The following is a 26,245-nucleotide window of genomic DNA, read 5'->3' as shown; positions in this document are numbered from 1 at the left end:
AACGATGATTTAATATGAGAAGGTCACCCAATTAGTATCTCCGAGTGAAGTAAGGCAGCGTCGAAGCCGGTTAAATAACGCCGTCAATAAATAACGTGACTGCAAACACAAATTGCGAAACACCAGAAGTACTTGTGACTGTTGAGATCAGGTCGCGCCCAAATTCATAATCGATGACCGCATAGCATACATAGTATCTAGTGTTGTTTACTACTGTTCACCTTCGCACGAGGATGGCAATTCTAGAGCGAAGGCTATAAAACATAACATGTACATAGGCTATTGAAATGCAACCAGACAACTTTGCCGTAATAAATATGGCAGAAAACTATAATGAAGTTACTTTAAGGCGCTATTTGTGTTAAGAGGGCTTTAAAGCTTACAGATATGGCTCGGGCTTAAGATAGAACATGATGGATGTATTTCTTTATGGCTGGAGATTGAAATAAATAAAACCAGACTGCATCGAAGCAACAATAGTGGCCAGAGGTAATAGTGATGGTTTAGTCACAATTTATAGAGCACAAAGCCTTTCATTAAACGGTCGAGCGCAAATCAAAACATAATTTGCATATCGCAGTAACCTCCGCGAAAAACAATACCTAAGGCACCTTGAATCGGTTTCTGCATAATATTGGGTCAAAATATCCGGTGCAAATACAAGTTTGAATCAGAATATAAACTGGCTTAGCTTAGTCGACCATGAATTTAACGATACTGCTTTGGGATGCAATTTGAAATGATTGGACCAAAGCTGGTTGGTTGTGAAATACGTAATAAACAGTAGAAACACTCATTGGTCAATAACATAAAAACCAAGAGTTAATAAACCCTTCCACGAAGAATTAACTAATAAGCTTCTGGGCAGCAGATTACAGAAATAGTTTTAACAGCTTAGCGAACATTATAAAAAGGAAATGGCGTTTAATTTTTCATTAGTACCGCCGCTGCAATTAAGTTTTCCCGTAACAGGCGATTAAATGCTATAACAAGCTTGAAAGAAAGTGAACTTACGCTTTTTCCTGCGTATTACGCCCATTTCCTCGTGCGTGAGCTAACAGCCGGTTCCCGATAAGGCAGGGTTAGTGACGAGAGTGGAGGCCCACGGGCTGGCGTCCGACTGATCGTATCTGGACAATATCGCACGTCAATCAACTTCCAGTGCCGGCCGGAGATCACTTGTGTACTTCCCGCCGCATACCGCTACGGTCATTGTCCAACTACAATAATAGCCTGGTGCAATCTACAGGCTATTTAAAGTTTATAAAGTGGTTGCACTGAGTTGAAAAAGTTTAAATCGATCGGTAGGGACGATCGAAACGAAAAGTGAAGCGCGAAGCTCCGGACGCAAACACGGAATGATCTAATCGAGAAGGGCGCGTGCGTACGCGCAGCCCGCGGCGCTGTGAGTCGCGGAATGCGCGCTCCACCGGGCCCGGGCGGAGGCTGCGGCGCCGGGGTCGGCAACGGGGCGCCGCCGCATTAAAAATAGAAAGTACCAACCCGAAGCCGCACTCCTTTTCTTTTTACCCCCGAGATACCTGCCCATTATCAGCGGCGATAGATCGCTTCGATGCCGTATCGCCGCCGCAACACTTTCGATTCTCGATGTTAATCTCCAAAACGAGGCCCATAGACTATGCGATACGATCGCAGACTAAATGTCGACCGAAATAAACAAAAATAGTAAAGTTCACGTCACGTAAGAATTTATTGACACGGCACGCTTTTGAAAGTGATTGAAGACCCGCGAGAGAAAATGCACGAGCTTTATTAAAGCTCAATAGAAAGGTGGAAAAAATGTAGTAGCCCACACGGTTGCAGTACCAATTTTCTTCATTCTGTAGATAATGTGCTACAGAAAATTGCCATGCCCGTCAATTTACTAGAGCGCCGAGTGAAAGAAAATAGAGCCCGATCTCGATAGGCGCAATGCAATCTATTTAACAGTTGTCTATTAAGAAAGGGCTTGCGTGTAATACAGGGGGGATCTCGGCTTTCAAGCGGGCAAGTGGCGATCTACATGCAGGTCTGATTTATGCACTCCTACCAGGTCATATGATTAATGCATGCAAAGATGCCAATTAGATACGGCACGCGACAGGCCTATTGCTCACTTATGGTAGCAGAACGTGTTGGTAAAGGATACGTAGTTTCTTTTGGTGAATGTATGTAAATTGAAGCATTTATTCAGGTATCGCTGTCAGTATTTTTCGATTAATATATACCTACTTAACTTAATGTGAGGACACTTAAAGTGAATGTCTTAATGTAGGTATGTTATTGAATTAAAATAAGGATTTAGGCTGCATCTGGTAAGCGTGGGCGTTATGTAAAAGAAACTTGCTTTTTGCGACTACTTTCTGGCACAAACTGGTCATTGAGAGGAAACCTCATATCATATAGGTGAGATCATCGTTTGATGTAGACCAAAACTTAACGAGTCGAACCCGTTAAACTCACAATGGATGAAGTGCAATAAGCTATCGTTAGGAATAATCGTGACCGACTGTTACAGTTATAAAATATTAATTAAACGGCAAGGAGCTCGCAGATAGTTAATCTAAATGATTTATAGGAAGTAGATAAAGGGCTGGTGTAGGTTATTATTAATTTGCAGTCGTGTCTCGTGAGTATCGCGTTGCGTCGCGGTACAATAACTCATGTACTCTGCACAGGTTCACTTTCGAGCTCTGCGGGCGAACACTCGGGGGTGATCGAGAAACCGCAAACAACAAATGTTCCCAGTGAATTGCATTCGATGTTGATTGTGTGCTAACACGGCGTTGTGGTCAGGCCTTCCGATCTCATGAAAGCCGAAGGAGAAACTCGAGATAGGGTTTCCGATGTTGATATTGTAATAGAATTACTCGTTCTCATCAATCAGCTGGATCTAATGATTGCGACAATAAGGTGAAAGTTGATGAAGAGCCGATTGTCTAGCCGAGACTATAAAGTAGTGGAGTACAAGTGATTTGAATGAAAATACAACATTTCGATTAGCCGCGCACATAATTATAATTAAATAGAGAGAACACAACGCTATGTGGCTGGAACGCGCTAAGGGCAGAAAGCTGTACGTAATTACATGGCACGGTAATGGCTAATGTAATGATAATAAATCTAATCAATGAGCTCATAAGTCCGGCTAACAAAAAGAATACTTTCACGATGTTGAATAAGAGGCGGATGCAGCGATGATAGATAACGAAAAAAAAAGTGAGTGCAGTATGTAACTGTACTTAAGGTAATTATAGTTCAGAGAAAGGTGTTTTGTGTATCACATAATTATTGTAAATACGAAATTATTATGCGTCGCGTGGAGCCGATAATTGGCCATGTAAGTGATACGGCTTGACAGGTCAATTTAAACCAGAGCTGCGGCGATCGCGCCTTAAACACGGACCGTTATACAAATAGTGTTGAATTCGAAGGCGGCGGTCGTAAGTTGTAGCCAGTTAGAGCATCCTTGTGCGGTGGCTCTCACGAAGTGTCAGGTTAAAATGGCAAGGCGATGAAGTAGGATGGTTGTGGAGCTGGGGCTGGAGGTGCGCTGGTCGTGCGCGCGTCTATCGGCCATCGAGGCACGACGCGCACGCTCGCCCCACGAACCATCATCCGTTACAATTCCCTCAACAACGGACCTAAACCTCTTGTTATTGGCCTTTCTATCTGATAACGTCAAACACAACAATAATCTCATTATACTGGACATGATTGCTTTACAAGTTGCTAAGAACGTTAGCACAATTGACCGGCCTGTGTGCGTCTGCCTCGATGTCAAAGAGTAAGAATGATTATGAGAAATAAAAATAAAATTAGACGCCCATTCAGAAGAACGTCATTAATAGTTAATAGTCGTGCCGAATACAAACATGTTATAAATCAGCCACCGGCCGCATATGTCTCGAAACCGGTATGTATACCTTTTGTGCAGATACCATAAAGATGACTTCTAAAATCAAGCGGAACGTAATTTTGTAACGGCATCAGACAGATTGTACGAGAAATTAAAGACAATCACAGAATCAGCTAGAAATTTGAATAGCAATCAAAACAATGGACGTTTCTCTTTTTTTGCGTAAAATATCTTACTTGCTCTGAATGTGAATTCCATGATGGAGCACATGATGCCGCGGACGGCTGACTTCGTCAACGCCATCGCGAGGGCCCGTGAGAACCGATACGTGTTTAGATCATGTCTAGTGTTTGTCACTGGGTGTGAAGTGATACTGTGAGCGAGGGCGGGTGTGCGGGCCCGAGGAGGTGAAGTCTGACCAGGCGTGGACCGGACGCCACGGGGCAAAGTGAGCCGTGTGTCCTTGCGGCAGGGATGTGTTTGTAGGCAGTGCGTCGGTATGTGGTTCAGTGAGGCGCAACAGTGTGCGGAGGGCGTGAGAGCCGTCTCCTGATGCTGCTATTGTTGTCGGTCCCGGGGGAGCCACTCGCGTCGCCCCAGTTACGCACACTCCACAATGCCGCACAATGTTTTATTTATCAGACAGCGATGCGGACTAAGATTGCGGACATCACTTTTTGCTGCCTCGTCTATTGGTTGAAATTTACATTTTCTAGACACAGAATGTCGTCTAATCGAAGTTTAAAGCGAAGCATGTGGAGTCGGTGTTTTTATGCACATTGTAAAGTAACTGCTACATGGAGATTGCCTTTCATTATCATAAGTAAACTTGCAACTTGCATATTGCTTGTGGAGGCGATCGATTGGCTCGATGAAAGGAGAGAAATTTTAAATCGGACAAGATTGATGGGTGTTTGTTTTGTGGACGACAGTACTGACAGAGAGCTTCATATTTTAATAGTAATCCCGCTAAATGTCAGAGATAAATAAATACGGGTAGCACGTATCTCGATTCGCGACAGTGCGGATTATAATGAGCAAAACGTGTTCTTCTGTTTATACATATCTGTAGCTTGAATAACGGGTCTTTAAAATTAAGCTTAAACACGACATTTAGATTACAAAAATACATATCTTACGGGAATATGTATAGATGTTGTTATTGTTATGAGAAATTTAATTAGAACCTAAGATTAAATAATTGCAAGTGGCGTAGTGGGCGGACGCATAGTCTTGTTAGCCTGATGTATTGCGGGTTGGCTAGTTCACAGGTATCTATTTAAAGTGACTTTCCAACGTAGTTTTCTCCTCAGGGGGGAAATTGCGCATTCAACTTTAACAGCTTCTAATAAAACTAAAATCTTCGCACTTCACTGCTATATCGACCTGTAGTGTTATAATAAATACACCTAATATACATTTTATCATAACGGAAATGCTAGACTGCAAAATACATAAGTATTTTCTCAATATGTTAGAGGAATTCAGAATAGTGAGAAACAAAGTGCGACATAGTATTAGCATATACGGATGTAACTGTACACAACATACCATAAACAGTCGGTTGCAGCTCGCTGATTCTGACGCGGCGCGGGCCAGGCCTGGCGGGCAGGGTGTAGAGACCCTCGTTTCCCTGCGGTCTATACTGTTGGGCATTCCTCGGCAATGTTGCATACACGCTTCCAGGGCCATACTGCCGGGAATAAGGCTCATGTTGGCCGGCATACGGCTGATGTCGTGGCCCATCGTATGGGTCTTGCCGCCGCGAATACGGTTCATACTGGCGTGTGAAAGTTCCGGGCTCGTGAAACCTGGATTCTTCCTCGTAAATATTCGGGATGCTTCTCTGCAGTCGGTAGCCGTTATCTCGCTCGTCGTACTGGTTGAGTGCTTGGAGGCTCTGGGCGGGGTATACTCTTCGGTACCGGTCGACGACGTCGAAGGGCCGCTTGTGCGGGGCGCCGTAGCGGTCCAGGGCGAATATCTCGCTGACAGGAAGCCCCTCACTGCGGCTGCTCTCAGTGCTGCGGTTACTCCGGTTGCTGCTCCTCAGGTGGTTTCTAGACAGAGAGCCGTCCCCCCGCACGCTCAGCTTAACCTCCAGTCTTTTGTCTTTCATCATTAACAATTTTACTCACTGGCCATTAGCTAATTTCTATACATCACACTTTGACATTTTAAGTGCTGGAATTAGAAACGCTTTCGAGCATTACACTTTATTTATAAATAACAGCGTATACATCATGTAACAAAGTAACATATCATCTCGAAGAAAGTAAATGACGTTAACAGCGCGCTCTGTGGCCGATGAGTAATGACCGTAGACGCATTAGTGAATGATCAGGAGGTTACGGCACCACTGTGTCCGAGTTAATTGAGGCTAGAGGAGTTACGGAACACACGATGGGTCGACGGAGGCTGTCAATAGCTGCATGTTGGTAACAATGTGAAATTGACGGGAGAAATTATGGAATGTGGATCGTGATGGTATTAGCATTTAGCGATTCCCTCGTGAGACCGCCCGACTCGGCCTGCACTCCGCCGCAACAATGCCGGCGCCATTCCACTATTACTCAGCGAAAACCACACCGACAAATTTGTATGAAATTGACAGCAAAAAGTAATCGATAGAGTCGTCCCGCGGCCACGGCTATCAAAATAACAATACGGCCGAGCGATACACCAAAGAAAACAATTTGTGCGATGTACTTCGTAAAAAGAAAACTTAATATTTTTTATTAGAAATTGATGGATGTCAAGAGGCACGTAGCAAAAAACCCGCACGCATTATTTAGATTCAACTGATAAAATACTTGAACTGTCAGACTATGAGTCGATAAATTTTAAAGCGCACGCGAAAAAAAAACACAAATAAACCACTAGAATCCTAGCCCGAAACTCGCTTAGGTAACGTCCAGTCCTCAACTGAAGCAACAGAGGTATTGCTCACCAATCATCATTATTACTGGTCGATAAGATAATGCCGTCAGTTCAATAACTCGTATCGGCAGCAAATAAATGCATACAATACCGGGTACATCCTACCGTTTCTTATAATGCAATGTTTAGCTGTTATTGTTTTGTAATCCACAAGTAATCGGAATGTGGATCACGTTTGTCAACACTGAACACCTGCACAGAGACTCCTTGGGTTCGTCACTAGAGGAAAACCGACCTTGTAGGTCAAGGATCCACTGTGTTCTGTACAATGAAGTATACGGCAAGCGCTTGTCTGCTCTATACCTCAACATAACCCGTGCACGCAGATCTCATTGATAGTGCGGTCCCGCCTCATTAGAACTATTTGTTCGTATTATTGTGTGAACGCCGTTTTGCGTGTTCCGCCTAATGACCATTAATTACTGGAGCTGGCACATGTTTCAGAATGAATTGTACGTAGGTATCTAAAACAACACAGACAATGAAAGGAATGTTATGGGAAGTGAAGCCCAAGACTCTACTAGAGCATTGAAGTTAACCCATTTAGGAGTATAAAGCATGATGAATGGCGTATCAGCATGAGAATTTTATCGCGTATCAGACAAGCGCGAAATGTAAACGTTTCGACACAACGGAGTTTTATATGGTATGTTTGTTACCAATCTTATCTTCGTCCAAAGGATCGCCACTGCTGCGTTGCAGGGCTCCAAATTTTTGCTCCAATTATGTAGAATCTCGAAATTTGTCGAACGCTTTCTCTCTTATGCAAATGAGATGCTTGTGAATCGGTATAGTATGGTCATGAGCACTTTACGGTTAAATAATCTGAATTACTTTATAATATGGATGGAGAGTAGCTATAAGATTTTATGGGTGGTATTCACTCTAGACCTTTTTATAGTGCCATTAAGATTGGAAATAAAGTATAAAGTGGATGATACCCTAGGTAGGTACATACTTCGTCCTGTGTGGATTCGAGTTTGTCATATGACGTGACGATCGATTCCCTATGATAACTCAACATGATACTTGATAAGATAGGATACGTTAACCAAGGTAACGAAGTATCTATTTCACACAGTAGGACATTGAAACAGCAGTTTTAACTATTGGGTGGAAATTCCGTGGACTTTAGCCGCGTATTTCAGATTATTCAAATCTTGCTTTCAGCTGTAAACGAGCACACGACGGCCGTAGTTACATTATGTACATTATGAAACAATACATGCGCTTGACCTTCATACGTCAACATAGCACAACTACTGTAATGTTTCATCATACAGGTATGAAAATTATCGTCGTTTATGGAAATTCATCACTTACATTTTCATTACGATCATAAATATGTTTTGTTGTATATTGATATATAAAATACTAAATATAAGTACATGGTCTTGGCAATTAAAGTAATCAAATTAGACGCGACGCGGTGACAACGAAAACAAAGCAATCTAATTCCAGCACTATGCAAATACGATTCAAAACACAAGCGCACTTTAAACATAGGAATATTCTTCGGACATTGCACTGTAATTTAGGGCATTCGTCGTACACACTGAGAGAACCAACTCGGTAGCCCGGTTACACTCCAAGAGGTTTCTGCTATGGCGACCATATGTCACGCGCCTTGAACACTAATAGCCACCTGTTATTACGTTTCACAAACCAGGGATGTGTGTGTCGCGGTGGAGGCTCGGGGACTGCGGGGCTTCGCATTCGGCGAGCAGCGCCACGCGCTGATAAGCTGATAAACTCGCGATTGTGTTTTTTTAACGAGTGAGCAACCGATTACTCACGGCAGGAAGTCGGGATTTGTAGGTTATCTTTCGCCAATAGTGTTGCCCAAATGCAAGAACAAGACGAGACTTAGCCAGTCTTGGTCTTGGTCTTGCGCCAATACACCTGGTCTTGGTCTTGGTCTTGGTCTTGCGCCACAACACCTGGTCTTGGTCTTGGTCTTGGTCTTGCGCTCCCAGTCTTGGTCTTGGTCTTGGTCTTGGTCTTGGTCTTGCAGCAAGAGTCTTGCAAGTCTTGCAATTACCTATTAGTCTATTACTATTTATTAAAGTTTACTTTTTGATTTTAATAGATATTTTTTTATTCGCTATGTTTATGGTATTAGTCGTAATGCGCATAGGTCCAGTTTTTCATTTTCTTTGATACAGTTTTTTGCATCTCATAGAATTCCTAAGCGTACTTACCTATACACCGAACTGTTACACCTAACTACTCAGTGAAATAGCGCTCTGCGAGACGCAAGAGTCTTGCAGGCTATGTCTTGTTCTTGCTCAAGTCTTGCACGGTCAGTCTTGGTCTTGGTCTTGCTAAAAATACGCGGTCTTGTTCTTGGTCTTGGTCTTGCAAAAACGCAAGAACAAGACCAAGACTGCAAGACCAAGACTGAATTTGGGCAACACTATTCGCCAATATTGATCGCGCTACTAGCTGTGGGCAACCCTCTCCCTAGCCAACTAATGTTTGCCAAGTGCACCGCAATCAATAGAGATATTGGCATCCATTCTAGACAGAGCCGTATTGGGCGAGATTATCCGAACAAAAAGCTACGTCATCCGTCTAGACAGACAATCCATAACCGTGAGGCGAAACCAAAACACCGAAGCCAAGATTATAATCGCCGTGATCGTAATGCCTTCCTTATTTGTGTTGCGTTCCAAAACACACGTATACCTATAGGGGCCGAAAAGAAAGCTGCTTTGCGTTCTCACAGTGCCGTGGTTCTCTCGTTGCCATAGAGATGGCACAGTGTGGAGGGATGCGATGCACGCTCGTGATCGCTGCAGTCACGAGCGAGTTATATAGTGGTGCAACTGAGAGCGGGCTACGACTAGGGGTGCTCGTTGCCTGTTAATTGATTCAAACGGCGTGAGCATGACTCGGTTTGCACTGAGTGTTAAACTAGCGAGCGTGTCTTGTTTATAGTAATAGACAGCTTTGCACGTAAAAGAGAACGGGAATGTAGGAAACGGGGGGAGATTGTATCTAGTGTTACCGGCGAGGGTATAAAAACTGTCTGAGTACGGCGCACGTCGCGGGAAGTATCATGTTACACGATGTTAGAAGGATTCTTGTCTATGTCCGTTAGGTGCCGTCTAGGATCATTAGTACACGAGTATACAAAGTAGATTCTTATTTGCATATGTCCCGTGCACTACAAACACATCTGACATTTAGAAAGTATACGGGAAAATGGTCTGAAAATGTATAAAGCCAAGGTACTCACCATCGTGCGTGTCTTCCGCCAGCTCCTCATCATCATCAGTCTTGGCCTCCTCCCGCTCGGGCTGGTCGCGTTTCTTTATCGCCTGCAACAGAACCGCCGTTCAAAACACCGCTACGAGCGAATCTTAACTAGAATCAGCGCCATGCAGCCAATAAACGGACAAATTTATCACGACATCGACAACGACGGGGCAAATTACATTACAAATACACGGACGTTATTAAATGCACAATGCAAAGCGCGGCACACGAAATGTTTCCGAATCTTAATTGAAATCTCGCGGGGAATGTGTCGTTATCTCACCCGCGCCAGCCATCCCCCGGCCGCTCTCAAGCACCTCATTTCACTATGAGAGGCGACATTCCTGGCCACGGAGCCGCGAACACTAGTACGTCGGGGCAGCAGTAAGGTGCGAGGGCCGGGGCACAAGAGCGTAACAACAATTACAGAGGCACGCCGCGGCCACGGCAGCAGAGCGGACCGTCAAGCGATTTTCAAACCTCTTTATTACCTCACACAAATACTTAAACGACTATTTCATTTGCACCGAAATTTTATGAGTTATGCTGCGACCGTGAATTGAAATAGCTGAGCTAGTTGTATTGATGGGAAACCGTTTTGTTGATGAGGAAAATATTTACTTTCAATGTTTGTAACAAGGGTAAGTGGCCGTCGTTTTCGAAGGCGGAGCGGTAAATTGGAAGCTGCAGAACATGACTTGCATACTGTAACCTTCTCGAAACCTTTAAAGTAGTTTACTTTTTACTGAGCACAATGACAATTTTAAGTTGTATACAAAATATGATTTCCCTATATTTGGTCTAAGTTACAACGGCGAAATATAGTTGTAGAAAAGTAAGCTCCTTAGTTAGTCCCAGGCGGGATTTTCAATTATTATTTAACACCTTTAACTAAATATCATTTGATAGTAAATAAATATAATTCCAACATGACCGTAGCCTCTGCGCGATGTGAGACAGATCTCACGCCGCCATTGTCTGTGATTCTCCGAGAAACAACACAACACTCGATACACACGCCGCTTTTACCCTTTCAATTACGTGCAGATTACATCTTGACGGTCATGAGCAGCGCTTTTTAATTTATTATCACCATTATTCTACTTTACGAAGAGGTTTTAAGGTGTTGTTGACGAACTTTTCGTTTGAGGTCAAATACACGAATGTAACGTTTGTGTTACATGGGAGTTTCAATATTGATTTTCATTCAATTATATTAAATCAGAATAATGCCCCATTGTTTTGTATCCGTATCAACGCGACTCATTAGAGGTTGCGAGAAATTGAGTTATAAAAGTTCAGTATTCTACGAGTACCTATGGAAAATACCGATGCCGTCACTCATCTGCACTCTTTCATAATATTGTTACAGGAAATATTTTATTTATCTTCCAGACAGTATTGTGCAACACTCATAAATACGATCACCATGCACAATTGTGCCTCGTAACAGCTATAAAATTTACTCACAGCTATAAATCAATTAGCTGTAACTGAAAAGCCGCAGCATTTCATATAACCAATGAACGAACCGTAGTTACATAAATATAACCACAAGATTCGTTTAAATCAAAACATTCCCCTTATCGCGTACCTACAGCAGTAATTAGGTTAGTAAGGAACTCATGCAAAACAAAGACTACCATCCGTTAAATGTTTCAACATGCACCGTTTATGTAAAGCAAGCAAATAAAATAATCATTATTCATAATAAACAGGCCAGCAATTAATGAAATCATAAGATACAATAATTTCAAACAACATATTAAGACTTGATAGAATAAAACAAACTTATCGAGAAGAAAAGATGAACAAGATCTGGTAAAATTAAACTAAATCCATAATAAAGTATTCTCTATGTATTGAGAACCATCAAATTATCCGTTGTTTAATATTACTATGCCCAAATATTACTTATTTATTATCTTAACATCTACATGTAATAGCTCGTTACTTTATGGCAATTTTCTCTCACACTCACTTTTAACATCTCTTGCGTCTGACAAGGTGTCGATCAAGATATAAAAGCTATCATCGTTTATCTATGGAATGTAAAGTGTGTAATATAAAATATGATAATTTCTGAGAAGATAGGTACTTGGAAAACATGGATATTAAATACCTCGATTCTATATAAATATGTATATAACCATGAAGATACTTTCCCTTGGATATTTTTAGCCAGTCAACTTACCATTTATTGCTGCAGGTTTACACACGGGTGTAAACTGTGTAATTATAAATTATGTTTCAGTACTTTTTTACTATTTGTAAAGTTGATTTCGATTAAGATAAATGAAGATGTACACCTACTATGAATACGTAAGTTATATATAACCCACAAATAATGATTAGTTACGACCACATGATGTTTTATGTAGTTACAGTCCATCGAATGCACCAATGTCCATGTAATCGACATTATGGCTCTTAAAGAGGGAAAATATGGCTTTTAGAATATAAATGTTGGTTTATTATGTTGATAGTCATTTTCCACGAGGATTTTAATAAAATGTGCATGAACTGCTGATGTAAAACTAGGTAATTAGGTACACTAAGCTAACACACAATTACTAAAACTAGGTATAATTATATGGCAAACAATCAACGTAAAAGCAAGTTGGATGATCTTTTCTATAATATAGTTTCTAAGGTGACACAATATGAAGGCTAAGGCTTTCGTGCAGATGGACATCATTATCATCACAATCTACCACACACAGCAAACTAACTGCAACAACAAAGCACCTGAGCAATCTCATCCCTCTCGCGACTCGCTTCCAGCTGTTTGATCCTCTAGTTTTTGAGATATATAAAATAAAATGTGATATTAAAGTAATTAGTTAAATGACTAATCGAGCGTCAAGCACATAAAGCAAACTGATTGTTAGGGGGTCTTCAAATTTGCCGCGTCGTTGCGCTGCCTTCGCTAGGTTTGAGAATAGAACTATGAACTAAGAATCGCGCATTATGTACAGTATAGGTAGTAGAGTCCAACTATAAAGTCATGAAAATAAAGAGTCCCATTTTGCAAACAATTTATCATTGTCAGTTATTTACATTTTAAAAGGAAAATACCGATTGATTTTTTTACGGATTTGTGCTTCAATAAATATTATCGATTAAATACGGTCTTCAACAATTAGGAAGGATCCACTTCCCGTTTTCCTGACTTATAGTTGGACTGTAACCGTATCGCGGCTGCTTCCGCGCGGCAAATTCGAAGCCACCCTCTTCACCACCTAGTAACCGCACACCTGAGCTATGATATCCCGGGCGCGGCTCGCGTCGAGCTGGTTGATCCTCTTGTTCTTCAGATGGTGCGGGGTGTCGCGGCGATGCAGGCGCGGCCCGACCTGAGGCTCTTCGACGCCGGCGCGCCACGCCACGCGCCGTCCCTCGCCCTGGTTAGTAGTGGGTTAGAATAGCTCCAGAGAGGACTGAGGTGGAGGGTTAAGTTGAGCTTTGATTGGGCCTCCGAAGGGTTAAGCAAGTACAGAATGTCTATTTTCTGCTGATGTTGTCTGCGGCGCAGGCGACGAAAAAAGATCTCTGCAACGGGATAAGCGTATCCGCTGAACGCATAGGAGGCCCTTAGAGAAGTTCAGTTATATTGAAATGTATGTAGGTACATATTTGAGTCTTATTCATTCAAAGCCTCTTCTGGAGTATTCTTAGTATTGTGCTTATAAATACAAACTTGGCCATTGCAAAGGCCACATTTGACGTCTAGGACGAGTTTGTCAAATGTGACCCAATTGTTGGCGTTATGTATAGTGAAACCAACACATCTTGCCCTATAAGAGTTATCTTACATTTACTCTTATTTATGTTGACAGATATGACATCCATCCACCCAAAACTAAACTAAGGCGGATCCTATTCAATGTAAACACCTCCCATAAGTGCCCTTTAAACTATAGTGGTGTTATATTATCATATTCATAAATGTAGTTACTTATAGGCATTGTTAATTAAATGATCCCAATATAATACGTTAAATAAAATATCTACTGTTGTTATTCAAAGCTAGTTATAATTTTAATAGCGAAAGCACCCTTTTTACACTTTAAATTACAAAAGTAAAGTTATTGCTTGCAACCCTTTAACTCCATTTTACCTGCGTGAAATTGGTAAACATTGCAAATGTTATATTCCAAAAATATGCTTACGTATTTGAAATGTTCAGTCATATGTTGCCTCAAAAATTTACCCTTCTCTCATAAGAAAAGTAGTAAGTATGTTCCTTGACCCTACTTTAGACATTACGCATCTATGACGTACGGTTAGCTACATAAGTAGCTATACAGTTTTGTAGATTGTCAAACTAACAAGTAGTAGTAGTATAGCTACTTGTGAGGCTGGTCATCACACATGAGGTAAGTTGAAAGAAAGAGAGGCCACTATATCTCTTACCTCCTCCATCTCTCTTTCATCAGCGGAGTCGTCCATGTCTTCGTGTTCGTAGTCGGACTCTCGTTCGGTGGCGCTCGGCGCGCGGTCGCTGTCTTCGGCGGCTGTCGGCTCGGGTTGAGGTGGTGCGATGTTGTTGGCTTTAGGCTGGGGGGAAGGTGGGAATGTTAGCTATGTTGGTAAATTACTAGGAATTGTGATGGACATATCATTTGCTAGAATATCATCATGATCATCATCAGCCAATAATCATCCACTGCTGGACATAGGTCTCTCCCAAGGAGCGCCACAACACTCGTTCCTCGGCCTTCCTCATCCAACCACTACCGGCTACCCGCCTAAGGTCGTCAGTCCAGCGGGCAGGAGGGCGTCCCACGCTGCGTTTGCCTGTTCGTGGTCTCCACTAGAGAACTAGAATATAGCCCCTTAGAATGCATTTACTTGGCCACCTCTGATTACCCCTTCGGGGATTACAGCCGTGAGTAAACTCACTTATGTATTTATGCATAAAAGCAATGTCAGGGTGTCCACTCAAAATTCTCAAAAAAAATCCCTGAGTTTTCCCTGACTTTCCCTGACCATTTCAGAAAATTTCCCTGACCATAGATCAAAATAAACAAAAGCTTGGTTTGTAAGTTTTTCGTTCATTTGCCTCATACTTATTAAAAAATCAATGACTGCATAACTATTTATACAAGGGGCTGTAATAAGTGTATATTAAGGCCAAAGAGAATGACTCGGGCAGGTAATTTTAAGCGACATAAAATTCCTGAAAAAAAAATGCTTTTCCACAAACTTTGATGGCCAGGTGAAGTTTTAATATTGAGAAACAAAATAAATACAAATCTTCCATCCAATGGTTGTCTGGTAGAGATTGCTTTAAGCAATAAGGCCGCCTTTAAACTGTTTTTTTTTTAAGTTTATTAGTTGTTTTTTTTGTATTATTTCCTTTGGTGTAAATATTTTATTGTAAATATTCGCAAATTTCAAAAACTCGTAGAAAAAAGAATAGAATAGAATAGACCCCATTTCGGCTATGTACACCACTATTGCAACATTTTGGATAGAAAGCAATGATAAATTATAATATAAAAAATAATGATTAACCTTTAGAATGTCGTTGATTCAGCATAGGAGAGGTTAAGTTTAAATAAGTACATAAGTACCTACTTGATTTTTTTGTACAACAAAGTTTAAATACATTTATTTTGCCATAATGTGTTTATGTTATTATTCATTAATATAATATATTAATTAATAATATTAATAATTATTATTATTATTCATTAATATAATAAATTAATGAATTTCGCAAATACAAAAAAGAATTACACATTATGGCAAAATAAACGTATTTAATCTTTGTTGTACAATCAATCAAAACATATTATGTTTTTTTAATTTTCAAAATGAAATTTAACTTTTGATAAAACTGATAAAAGTCATCCAAATTTTGGAAACCCAAGCGGGATCCATTGGTTATTATTTCAAAAGACGTTAGTTAGAACAATTTACAGCACTTTTATTGATGGTAGGATTAGTACAGGACGCTTTAAAAGTACGGCTCCGGATTTATTTTTTAAAAAAATGTAATGTTGGAAGCAGTTAGATAAAATTAACTCTTTAATTTTGTGAATAAAACTTGTACTAGTGGCAGGTAGTATATCGTACAGTAATCTAAGGGCCTCCAAAACCGATTTTACTCAAATAAAGCGTGTGTAGCTTTTAAAATACCGTATTTTATTTAGTTAAAACAAAACCGAAACAACCGACTCAAAGTTGCAATGGGGACCCCATATTGAGAGGATAGCCGGTAGATTGAGTTCTGCAGCTTATGCGGTTAGAACCATTAGACAGTTAACAGATGTAGATACAGCCAGGCTTGTGTATTTTAGTTATTTTCATAGTGTTATGTCTTACGGAATTCTATTGTGGGGACGAGCGGCTGACATTAATCAAATCTTTGTTCTGCAAAAACGAGCAATTCGAGCCATATATGTATTAGGGTCTAGAATTTCATTAAGAGATACGTTTAAGGAAATAGGTATACTAACTGTTCCATGCCAATATATCTATGAAAATATTATGTATATTAGTAAAAACTTAAATTCATTTAGTAAAGTAGGAGCCACTCACGGTATTGAGACCAGAAACAAAAATAGGTTGCTTTTCCCCACACTCAGACTTTCGAAAACAAACACATCATTCATGGGGAACTGTATACGTTTTTATAATAAATTATCAAATGAAGCAATAAACCTTACTGAGCAAAAATTTAAGAATTATGTTAAAGCTACATTATGTAGTAAAGCTTACTATAGTATAAATGATTATTTAAACGACAAAAACGCGTGGTCTTGTCCACCTCAGCTAAGGCTATTGAAAAAATGAAATGGATATAGGTACTTAAGTAAAATTGTAGGTACTAGATATAAGTAAAAATTGTAATAGATTATAAGGAACAAGTTGAAAAGATGCTCGAGGAGTTTCTTTCGCCATTTCTTTCCTTCTCAATGACGGGGCCTTTGTGAAATGGTGGTAGATGACTATCGACAAATAATTGTAAAATTTTACGTCGATTAAACCATTTGAATTTGAATTTGACCGAAATTAAATATTTTCGTATGGGCGCGACGCCTTAAAAATTTTGATTAGGTGACAAGTGGAGGCAGCGCTTCTGCATGCGCTCCCGCTGCAGGAGCAAAGTATAAGAATTGATCGATGAAATGAGCGCCAAAACAGTGCGTCTGCACCAACACGTTATACGAGCACTTATTTTTCATCCCGAATTTCTAAAAGTCTTAAAACAAAAGTTGTGGCAAGCTGAGTGAAGCACACTCTTTTGAAAGAAATTGAATGAAGGGGACATCATTTTACTATTTGACAAACTATGAACCGAGTCTTGAATCTGGCTTACGAGATTTTATTTTATTACTTATGTATTTTACGTTTAAAATAGAAGAAGGAAAATTATAACTAGTAAAGGAAAGAACTACAATTTTGCTAAATAAAATGCTTTACAAGTCATTTTCCCTGACTTTCCAGATTGCTCATAAATTTCACTGACTTTCCCTGAACACCTTGAGCTTCCCTGACTTTTCCCTGACTATCCCTGACTTTCCAGAAAGTGGACACCCTGAATGTATATCTCTATAACATCTCAACTAACCTCAACAACCTCAATCTTCTCCGGCACAGCAGTGACGACCTCTGGTGGCGACGTGGGTAGACCATTCACGTGGCTGGCTTCCACCTGCGTCGCTTCTGGAGACCGGCCCAGCTGTAGCTTGTGAGCCTTGGCTTTGAGGTCCTTGGGGTGCGGCGTGTTTTGACGGACGAATGGCGTCTGCGGATAAAAGTTGAGTTAGTATTCTGAGGTGTAAAAGGTTGGGAGATGAAGCGATGCTATTTGGAATGTAAGGTAAGATAGATGATATTAGCTTGATAGAAGGTTGCTGAGCGGAAACTAGTGTTTTAGGTAATATTACGTCATCTAATGCTAGATATGCAATAGTTCGAGAAGAAAAAATGCATAAAACCAATAAACGGATGGAATAGGTCATTCAATTTCGCAAATCTGTGCAACCAATTACATGCACCTCATAGATCAGAAAGTTAATTTCCTTTTCAATTTAATCTTGTCGTGTCTGGAATATTTCTAATCCGGCATCTGATAATTTAGTTTTCCCACCGTTCGCCGGCTGTTTCATATAATTTTAATAAGAAAATATTGCGGTTTGACGGGACGGAAATCAACAGTTAATATGGATCACGCAGATGCAATTATATTTTAATCTCTCGGATATCTTGTCGGATTGATAGCATAGGATCGAGCAGCGTTTCGCTACGTTATCACAAGTATAAATATGATATTAACACGAGAAAAGTAACTAGTCTTAATATGCGCTTTAAACTACATGCACATGCGATTCATCTAGGTCTAGTTTAGTACAGTCGATATATTAAAAAATCTTAAAAGCTAAAATGCACAAGTCGATATAAAAATACAGTATAGGCATATCAGCTATGCAGCTTACATTCTATGACAAAAAATCTGTAAAAAAAACGCACACAACACACTAGGGCCACTTACAATTGTCGTCAACTAAGAGAGCATCACAAAAATCGAGTTCAAAAGGCAGACCTCAAAAATGTTAACAGGCACTTAACCTAGTAATCTTTGTCATGTATTTGTCGAGTGATTCAGAAGGCCTAGGACAGGAGAGGAATGCAAACATGATATCACACCTTGCTGAATCTCTGCCTGTGACACACGTATCGTAGAATCTTATCACCTATGTGCAGTGAAAAACGTAAAATTGTGGTGTGATTACAAAAAAAATAGTTTCAGATGTGTAATTTGGGATATTTTGCAATATCGTTTATAAAAATTAACTTTGTTGTTGCTAGTGTAAATTTGTTAATTAATTATTTAAATCTTGGCAAATCATTATAATTGGTGATATTAATTACTTAATAATTGTTAGTGTCAAGGTCCAGACAAGGATTGATTTCATGACATCATGGGTATCTTGGGCTAATCCAAGTAATATTTAGTATTTTAATGTTATTAATTTGACTTTTTCAATCGCCAGGTATTGTCGCATGCTGGAAAGGAAAATCTAATAGGAAAACCTATCTATGTAAGTACCTATATAACAAATTGTCTAGAAATTAATACTTAATCGTAATCCTCATAATTTAACATAACTCGTAAACGTAATTTTTAACAAATCTATGGTGCAAAAAGTCCTTAACATACAATAAGAATTTCGGAAATCTTACATAAGTTATACATTCTCAAAATAAGAAGGAAATGCACGTCTCATCGGAGGTTTCGAAAAGGTTTCATAATGCTGTGGAAATTATCTAGAATTGCATTACTCTAATAACGGCGTAAATAAAAGGACTAATCGCTAAATACACATTACATTTTATTATCACTATAACGAGCTAAAGCTAACATGGCGGTTTGTGCATTTAATGAATATACTTTATGTTTGGAGTGCATCCACAAAGCTTGTTTTGTAACAAAACTCTCCGTAAGTATAATTAAGTATGGCCTACAGTTTTATTTTGCCAGATTGACGCAATTTAAGGCACCATCTCTTAAATTGTTTACCCACTGATAAAGAAGTTTGAAGAGCTTAAAATCTACTTAGCAGAAACGCGGAAATGATTATGTCACAGCATTTTTTTTGTAATTAGTAAGTAATTACGCTACGTTATAATTTCTTATTTTCAGAATATTTCGTGTTTCATTTGACAACGGACTCAAAAACCAAAGCATGAAGGTAGAGTATATTATTATGCATAGGTATGTGTTATAAAAATATGATCAGGTAACGGCACGTATCTATAGCGGTGGCGCTTTGGAGGCTTTCAAGTTTAGCTGTGTCTAGCGGTAGTTGGCTTATAATGTATATGAGGTCCAACAGTACTTAGGTATAGGTAGGATCATCTAAATTTTCCCAAAAAGAAACTATTGATTGGGGTTCAAAGAGGACAGCACTTTCATTCTGCAGTGAATCATTTTACATAAATATAATTACTTCATTTAAACTATGTAGTATAATTTAGGAAGATATATTACTAAATTACACATAAATAAATAAATTCAAACTATGCTTGTATTTTAAATTATCCCAATCATATTTTTGAGTTGTTTATATGTAGAGGCTCATTCTCATGTAAGTTTTTGGTACAATTATCCATATTAGTCACCCGCGTTAGATCCGTGCCAAATCATTAACCATATCCATAGTGGTAGTAGTAAAAACCCTAAATCAATAAATACATATAAAACCGAACTGATCTTCAACTGACATTTTATTCAGGTGAGTACTAAGTAAATTATATAGCAATCTAGCTACCGCCAGCGATAAGCTACGTAAGTATACGAGAAAAGTAACTATCAATAGGCAAGATGACTAACAAAATGAAAACGTATCTGTTGAAAGGAGGTTTAAACGCACACGGCTTAAGGGGCGAACAACGGCCAACTAGCGCCGAGAAAATGTAGCATTTATATGGTAATGTAGCATTTAATGTAGCATTTGTATGGTAGATTAAAATCGCATCACACACAAACCTTTGAAGGCTTATGTGGTGTTGTATACTGTTATTATATGTACCAATATGTGTTTGTTAATAAATAAATAATAAATAATAATAATATGTATAAGTAAAGGGTACAATACCCATAGTAAATTATTTAATAAAAGTTTTTTTTAATTAGAGTAAATAAGAATAATTCCATTATTTACATTGATCAGTCTTATGTGGCATATCGAATAATGCAGTATCAATAACTAGCACTCTAATCTAAATCATTTTAGGCGGTAGAACCGTAGTTCACCCCTCAAACCCCTAGCTCAACCAACTACCTACGAGCCAACAAACAACGCCTAGCGTAAACAACAACCTTGTGGACGCACTCGACGCCGGGTACCTCGGCTAGGTTGGTCACAGAGCCGCTGAGCCTCTGCAGCGAGGTCCGGCGCTGGGCCGACACCAGCTTGCGGACCACACTCATGGGATGCTTCAGCTCAGCCAGGGACAGCCGCTTCTGCGACTCGAGCTGGCAGAATTTGTCCTCGTCCTCTTCGGCGTCGAGGATCGATTGCACCTTAAATGTAGGAAAAGGCTAGGAGGTATGCGCCTTAAGTGCGGATGTTGAGCCGGTGTAAGGTGTAAGCGCATTTGCCTGTCGCTTTGTTTGAAACTAATTACTGGTGTGCGGAATTTTTAGTTTAATATACAGTATATACCTAATAATATTAGCCAACTTTGTATTTTGTTGGAATTGTATTAATTTGGTATCGTTCTTGCCACTTTTACTCAAACAAATTAAACAATCTAATTCTAATAGACATAAATACGTGCAATAGTAAAATAAAACATAAATACACATAAGGAAGTTTTATTTAAAAATAATATACAATATTACCTTACAACTAGTAATACTTTTCAGTGCTGAAAAATCATAATATACACAGAAAACAAAAAAAAACAGGTCGAGCAATTTGTTCAACAAAGTTAGAAACAAAATAGGTATCACTATGGCAACAGAAATTAACCAATAAAACACTATTCTAAAGCGACTAATAACGAACTCATGGCCATGTAAGCTCTTTGCCTCGACAATTTCTCAGTAACATTCCGTCTCAGCCAAGCCCTACCATTGCGGCATCTATTTGTAAAACCTACACCAAATTCTCTAGCCCTATCGCGTATTTGACAACGCAGTTTGCTAGCGGTCAGTATCAAGCGTAGTTTTCCAGTCTTTACCGGGTTCTTAATGCTAGAGTATCGTTTGGGGAATATGGCACAACAGTAGCTCACCTCTTTGGCCTCTGAGTCGTCGACCTTGAACTTGACGGAGTGTGTTCTGGAAGCTTCCTTCTCCTCCCAGTTGGAGTCATTGTCAGAGTCTTGTTCGCGGGACCCGCTTGCTTCTGTTAAATGGGTAAATGCGTTAATATCGTCTGGTCTTAGAATAATCATAAGTTAGAAAGTTGCAGAGGGCGCCACTGCTGCTTGGGCGTAAAAACTCTGTTCTGATTGGCTATAAAACCACCTGATACTGGACTATAAATTACCTAAAGACATAATAAATTATCACAAATACAAGACAGAACCATTGAAAGCTGAACAGAAAACAAACAAAAGCTGCTGGTGGATTTGAGATCATGTGTTTTCAGGTCCTATTTTTTCATCTACACTTTGTCTTCATACTATGATGAATGAATATGATGATGATTCCCCAAAACCACAGTATAAAATGTGTATTTTCAATGCCAGCAGTATCGAATATACCTCCCAAAGTGTATGTATAACAATAGTGTAAACTGTATACACTATTTCAAAGTGCTTCTTAAAATATATTGTGTGTTAAGTATAGAAGTGAGTGAAACCAAATTGTGTACAAAATAAATCATATGTGTTGTGATAGTTTGCACCTTTGAGTAAAGTTTAAAGTAGCATTTGATATTCATTATTTTATTTCAGGAGTGTAAGGAATACTACACTCTCTCGCTTCAAACTCAAATGAACTGAATCCGTGATAGAAATCGGGCGAACATCAATCACAAAGGTGCAAACTACAAACACAAAGGGTGAGGCCCCATTACTGCGTTGCGTCTTCACAAATAAACTGTAATTTTTTAGACAGCGACGACTCAATGCACCAATGGGGCCTCGCCTAAGAGCAGGTACACATTAGGCGTTTTGAAGCGCGCACTTTAGATTATAGCAGTCTATCAGAGGCGTACGTAACCAAGCGCGCGCTTCAAAACTCCTAATGTGTACAAGCTCTAAAAGCTGTGATCCTTACCTCGTATTCTATCTAGCTCCTGCGACTGTGAATTAAACCTGTGCTCCCTGAGCCAGTGGCAGCTGCCCACGTCCGCGTGTTCCAGCTCTAACATTGTACAAGTGTGGCGTTCATTAATATGTACACGGCAAAGTAAAACACACGGCCACCGTACCACCATCTGTCTGCGAATTAAGCCTTGAGGGGAGCTTTTGCGCCCTTAACTCAATGGGTTACTAAAACTATGATGAACGGGATGCATGTTCTGTACTCCCAATATGCAAAGGATAAAAGTTGAATCTTGACTGTATCGCTTTGAGATGGTGGTACGGCGACTGGGCTTACTGACTGTCATGTGTGAGCGCTGATTGGTTGAATGAATGCCGATGATCGAAGACACGTTGCAATGGAAAATACAAAAATACTATTCTTGAATATCCATTACAATCGGTTTTAGAGGCAATCAAGTCAGTTTGAATCATGAAAAAAAAACATGGCACGTAAATTTTGACCGCAACTCCGCTTGTCAGATAGCCAAGCAGTCGCGATTCGTCGCACAACTAATGAGTCGACACACACAAACACGGAACAGTCAGTGAACCCGGCAAAATTAAAGTGAAGCACAAAAAAGCATATGCAAAAAATACCAAAACATATGCACATTTAGACTGACAACAATGGCGGAGCGTACACGTCCACTAAACATTATTGGCGAAGTTCCAAATCGCTTTGACACACACGAATCAACAGTTTGACAGTATGTTGACCTTCGAGATGATTGATGGAGGAATCTCCTTTGAAAGAAGCCTGGTATGGGAACCTACCGCAATGCAATAATAATATGCGAACTTGGTAAAAGCTTTAAAATATACTGAAATACATAATCGTTCACATTATTGTAGTTCGATGAAGCCGTTCACTTAAATAATTAAATCAAAATATACTTTTTTTGATATGTGACTACATGTTCGATGGACGTGCACGCTGCGCGGTAAATGAAAGACGAAGTTTAAACTTTTATGTTACTACTTTAAACTATCAGAATTCAGAGTTAGTTTAAAATTGCAGTTTATTTTATTTTTTATTTTATTTTATTTTATTTATTGGATAAACGACAGTAATAGACACCATGAAACTTAACAGCTAAACATAATCTTATAACTAGTCTATTACCTTATATGTTTACCACTAAGAACATAATATTTTTGTAAATAGACTAACGATACTCGATCAAAGATAAGGATTTACACACTCAACATAAATCAAATGGAATAAAGATTTTTGTATACAGTAAAAAGTTTGCAGTCTTAAGTAGGTACATAACAATATATAATACTTATTTATAAAAAGAATTAAGTTTCAAAATGAGAATTTAAAAATATTTTTTTTTTTTCAAAATAACGAGTTACCCGCATAATTGTTCGTTTAATATATTTTTTAAACGATTTTTTGATACGCTAAACAAGTCTACTGACAGAAAGTTGTCATTGTGAGATTGGCATATCCGGTTAATAGGAGCTCGATGTCCAGCATTGGTACGAGAGACTTCTGTATACAACAGTTTGTTGGGTGCAGTTGCTTTATAGTATAAAATAACTACTGTTGAGAAACTTAGAATGGTATGTTCTTTCACTTTTATTACTCTCTTGGGATATGATAATAAGCAGGCTGCCATTTCAGCTAGTCACTCAATTTATTCCCGGATAAAATACCAGATTTATACTCTCTTCCTTATCAATAAAACAGGTATAACTTTTGGAAAGAAATCTTTAGTTTAGAATTTATGAAATCACAGCACATAACTGTCCCCGTAAAATCCCATTAAATCCATTTTATTAGATGGTGCAAGTCGCCTAACCCTATTACCAGCAGCTAGATATAAGAGTGTGCACAATAAATACCAGGAAGAATTATACTAACTATAATACAGTCTAAAATTATCCAAGCCATGTGCGTCAATATAGAGAAATAGAAAAATATACACAGTATAAAAAGATGACGTAGGAAGATTTGTGGTCATCCTTGGCCATAAAACCGTATGGCATCGTAAAGTATGCCTTGTAGATAAAATGAAACAGTAACTAACCACATAGCGGCTTTTCGCCTCACATATTGTGGAAGATTTTTAGAGAGTTGAATTATGTAGTTGAAATTATTTTTTGACGTAAATATACAACAAAACATTGACTATAGTTAGTTAGTCTAACGACGAAATGAAAAAATCTAGACTTTAAGTACTTTGTTAATTATGTAACATTAAATAAAACAGGATAAAAATTGTATCTTTCAATTTTTTTATGTACATACGTCCGCTAGATAAACATTTCATCTACTACAATGATCAACGGTCTTAAATGAATTCAGTTCACAATGAATTTAAATCCATATTTTTTCTTCATCATATTTTTGCAAAAACAAAAATCTGACTTCGTATCTAGCGAACGCATTCCAGAAGTTAACAGTACAGTGAAAGAAACCAACTTATCAATATTAATCCATTCTAACAAATATAAAATGCACAAGCAGCCATCCACTCCCTTATTCCACATACCTGGCTGCTGAGTGTAGCTCAGCTGTGGCAGTAGGAAGCAAGTGAGAACGTTCTCTCCTGTCGTCTCGTCTCTATCAGTCTGGAAGGTCAGTAGAGGCTGCGCCTGGTTCTCTGAGAGCCACACGGCTTTTAATTCGAGGTTCACTAGTGTGTATGGAAGGTATTGCAGTCTGTAAATGGAGAAAGTTGGGATTAGATTGATTCAGAGGTCTTGCAGAAAAAAATCTGAAGGATCTCAAGGATATCTGAAGAATTTCTGTTAACGGATTGATGCAATAAAACTATGTGCCCAACGAGTCCACAACTCTCAATATAGTCAATAACATCATCATACAATTCATGCATAATTATTATGCTAACAACTACATTAATCCCCAAGCCACCCTCTTTTGACTGTAGATTAAACCTTTCTTTCCATCGAAAAATCATTAAAAGTATATTGTGAAATGAAAAATAATAATTTCTCTCCATCCTCACCTGTTCCCACTGACATCGAGCACGTGCAAAGATTTACAGTTGCCCAGCTCATTAGGCAGCCGCGTCAGCTTGTTATCCCTCAAACTGAGCACCCCCAGCAGACCCATGTTGCCTATCTCTAGCGGGATCTCGCCGAGTGAATTTCTATCTACATTAAGTACTGTCAGTTCTTGCAGGTTTCCTATCGTGTGTGGTAGCTCCATCAGGAAGTTTTCCGTTAAGATCAGCTCTTGGAGACTTGTGCACCTGGAAAGGAGAATTGTAATGGTTAAATAGTTATTGTAAAAAAATTACATCGAACGGAAAGTAACTAATCTTAATGTTTGTCACTCTCCAAAAGTAATTAAAGTAATTTTCTTAAATTTGTAGTTTATTTTTCCAAGTCAATGCAGTGTCTTGACAATTTCCTCACCAAAACTCACAGACATAA

General features: G+C 39.2%; 1 protein-coding gene across 18 annotated transcripts in view; it reads right to left on the bottom strand.

Moving 5' to 3' along the window:
- LOC105384569 (protein lap4) overlaps positions 1 to 26,245 on the bottom strand; it is a 97,603-nt gene that overhangs the window by 37,046 nt on the left and 34,312 nt on the right. For 16 of the 18 annotated variants that reach the window (XM_048621742.1, XM_048621748.1, XM_048621740.1 and 13 more), the window contains exons 6-13: positions 25,816 to 26,061; positions 25,339 to 25,508; positions 22,809 to 22,895; positions 21,818 to 21,930; positions 17,643 to 17,819; positions 14,477 to 14,620; positions 13,318 to 13,464; positions 10,041 to 10,122 (exon numbers count right to left, since the gene is read on the bottom strand). In XM_048621742.1, the coding sequence (XP_048477699.1) occupies positions 10,041 to 10,122; positions 13,318 to 13,464; positions 14,477 to 14,620; positions 17,643 to 17,819; positions 21,818 to 21,930; positions 22,809 to 22,895; positions 25,339 to 25,508; positions 25,816 to 26,061 (1,166 nt within the window). The remainder of the gene's footprint in view (positions 1 to 10,040; positions 10,123 to 13,317; positions 13,465 to 14,476; positions 14,621 to 17,642; positions 17,820 to 21,817; positions 21,931 to 22,808; positions 22,896 to 25,338; positions 25,509 to 25,815; positions 26,062 to 26,245) is intronic. The other 2 variants (XM_048621746.1, XM_048621745.1) reach the window with 2 other exon arrangements.

This window comes from Plutella xylostella, chromosome 6, assembly GCF_932276165.1.
Source record: "Plutella xylostella chromosome 6, ilPluXylo3.1, whole genome shotgun sequence".
Taxonomy (NCBI): Eukaryota; Metazoa; Arthropoda; class Insecta; order Lepidoptera; family Plutellidae; genus Plutella; species Plutella xylostella.
Note: the sequence above shows the minus strand (reverse complement) of the source record. Positions and strands in the feature narration are given on the sequence as shown.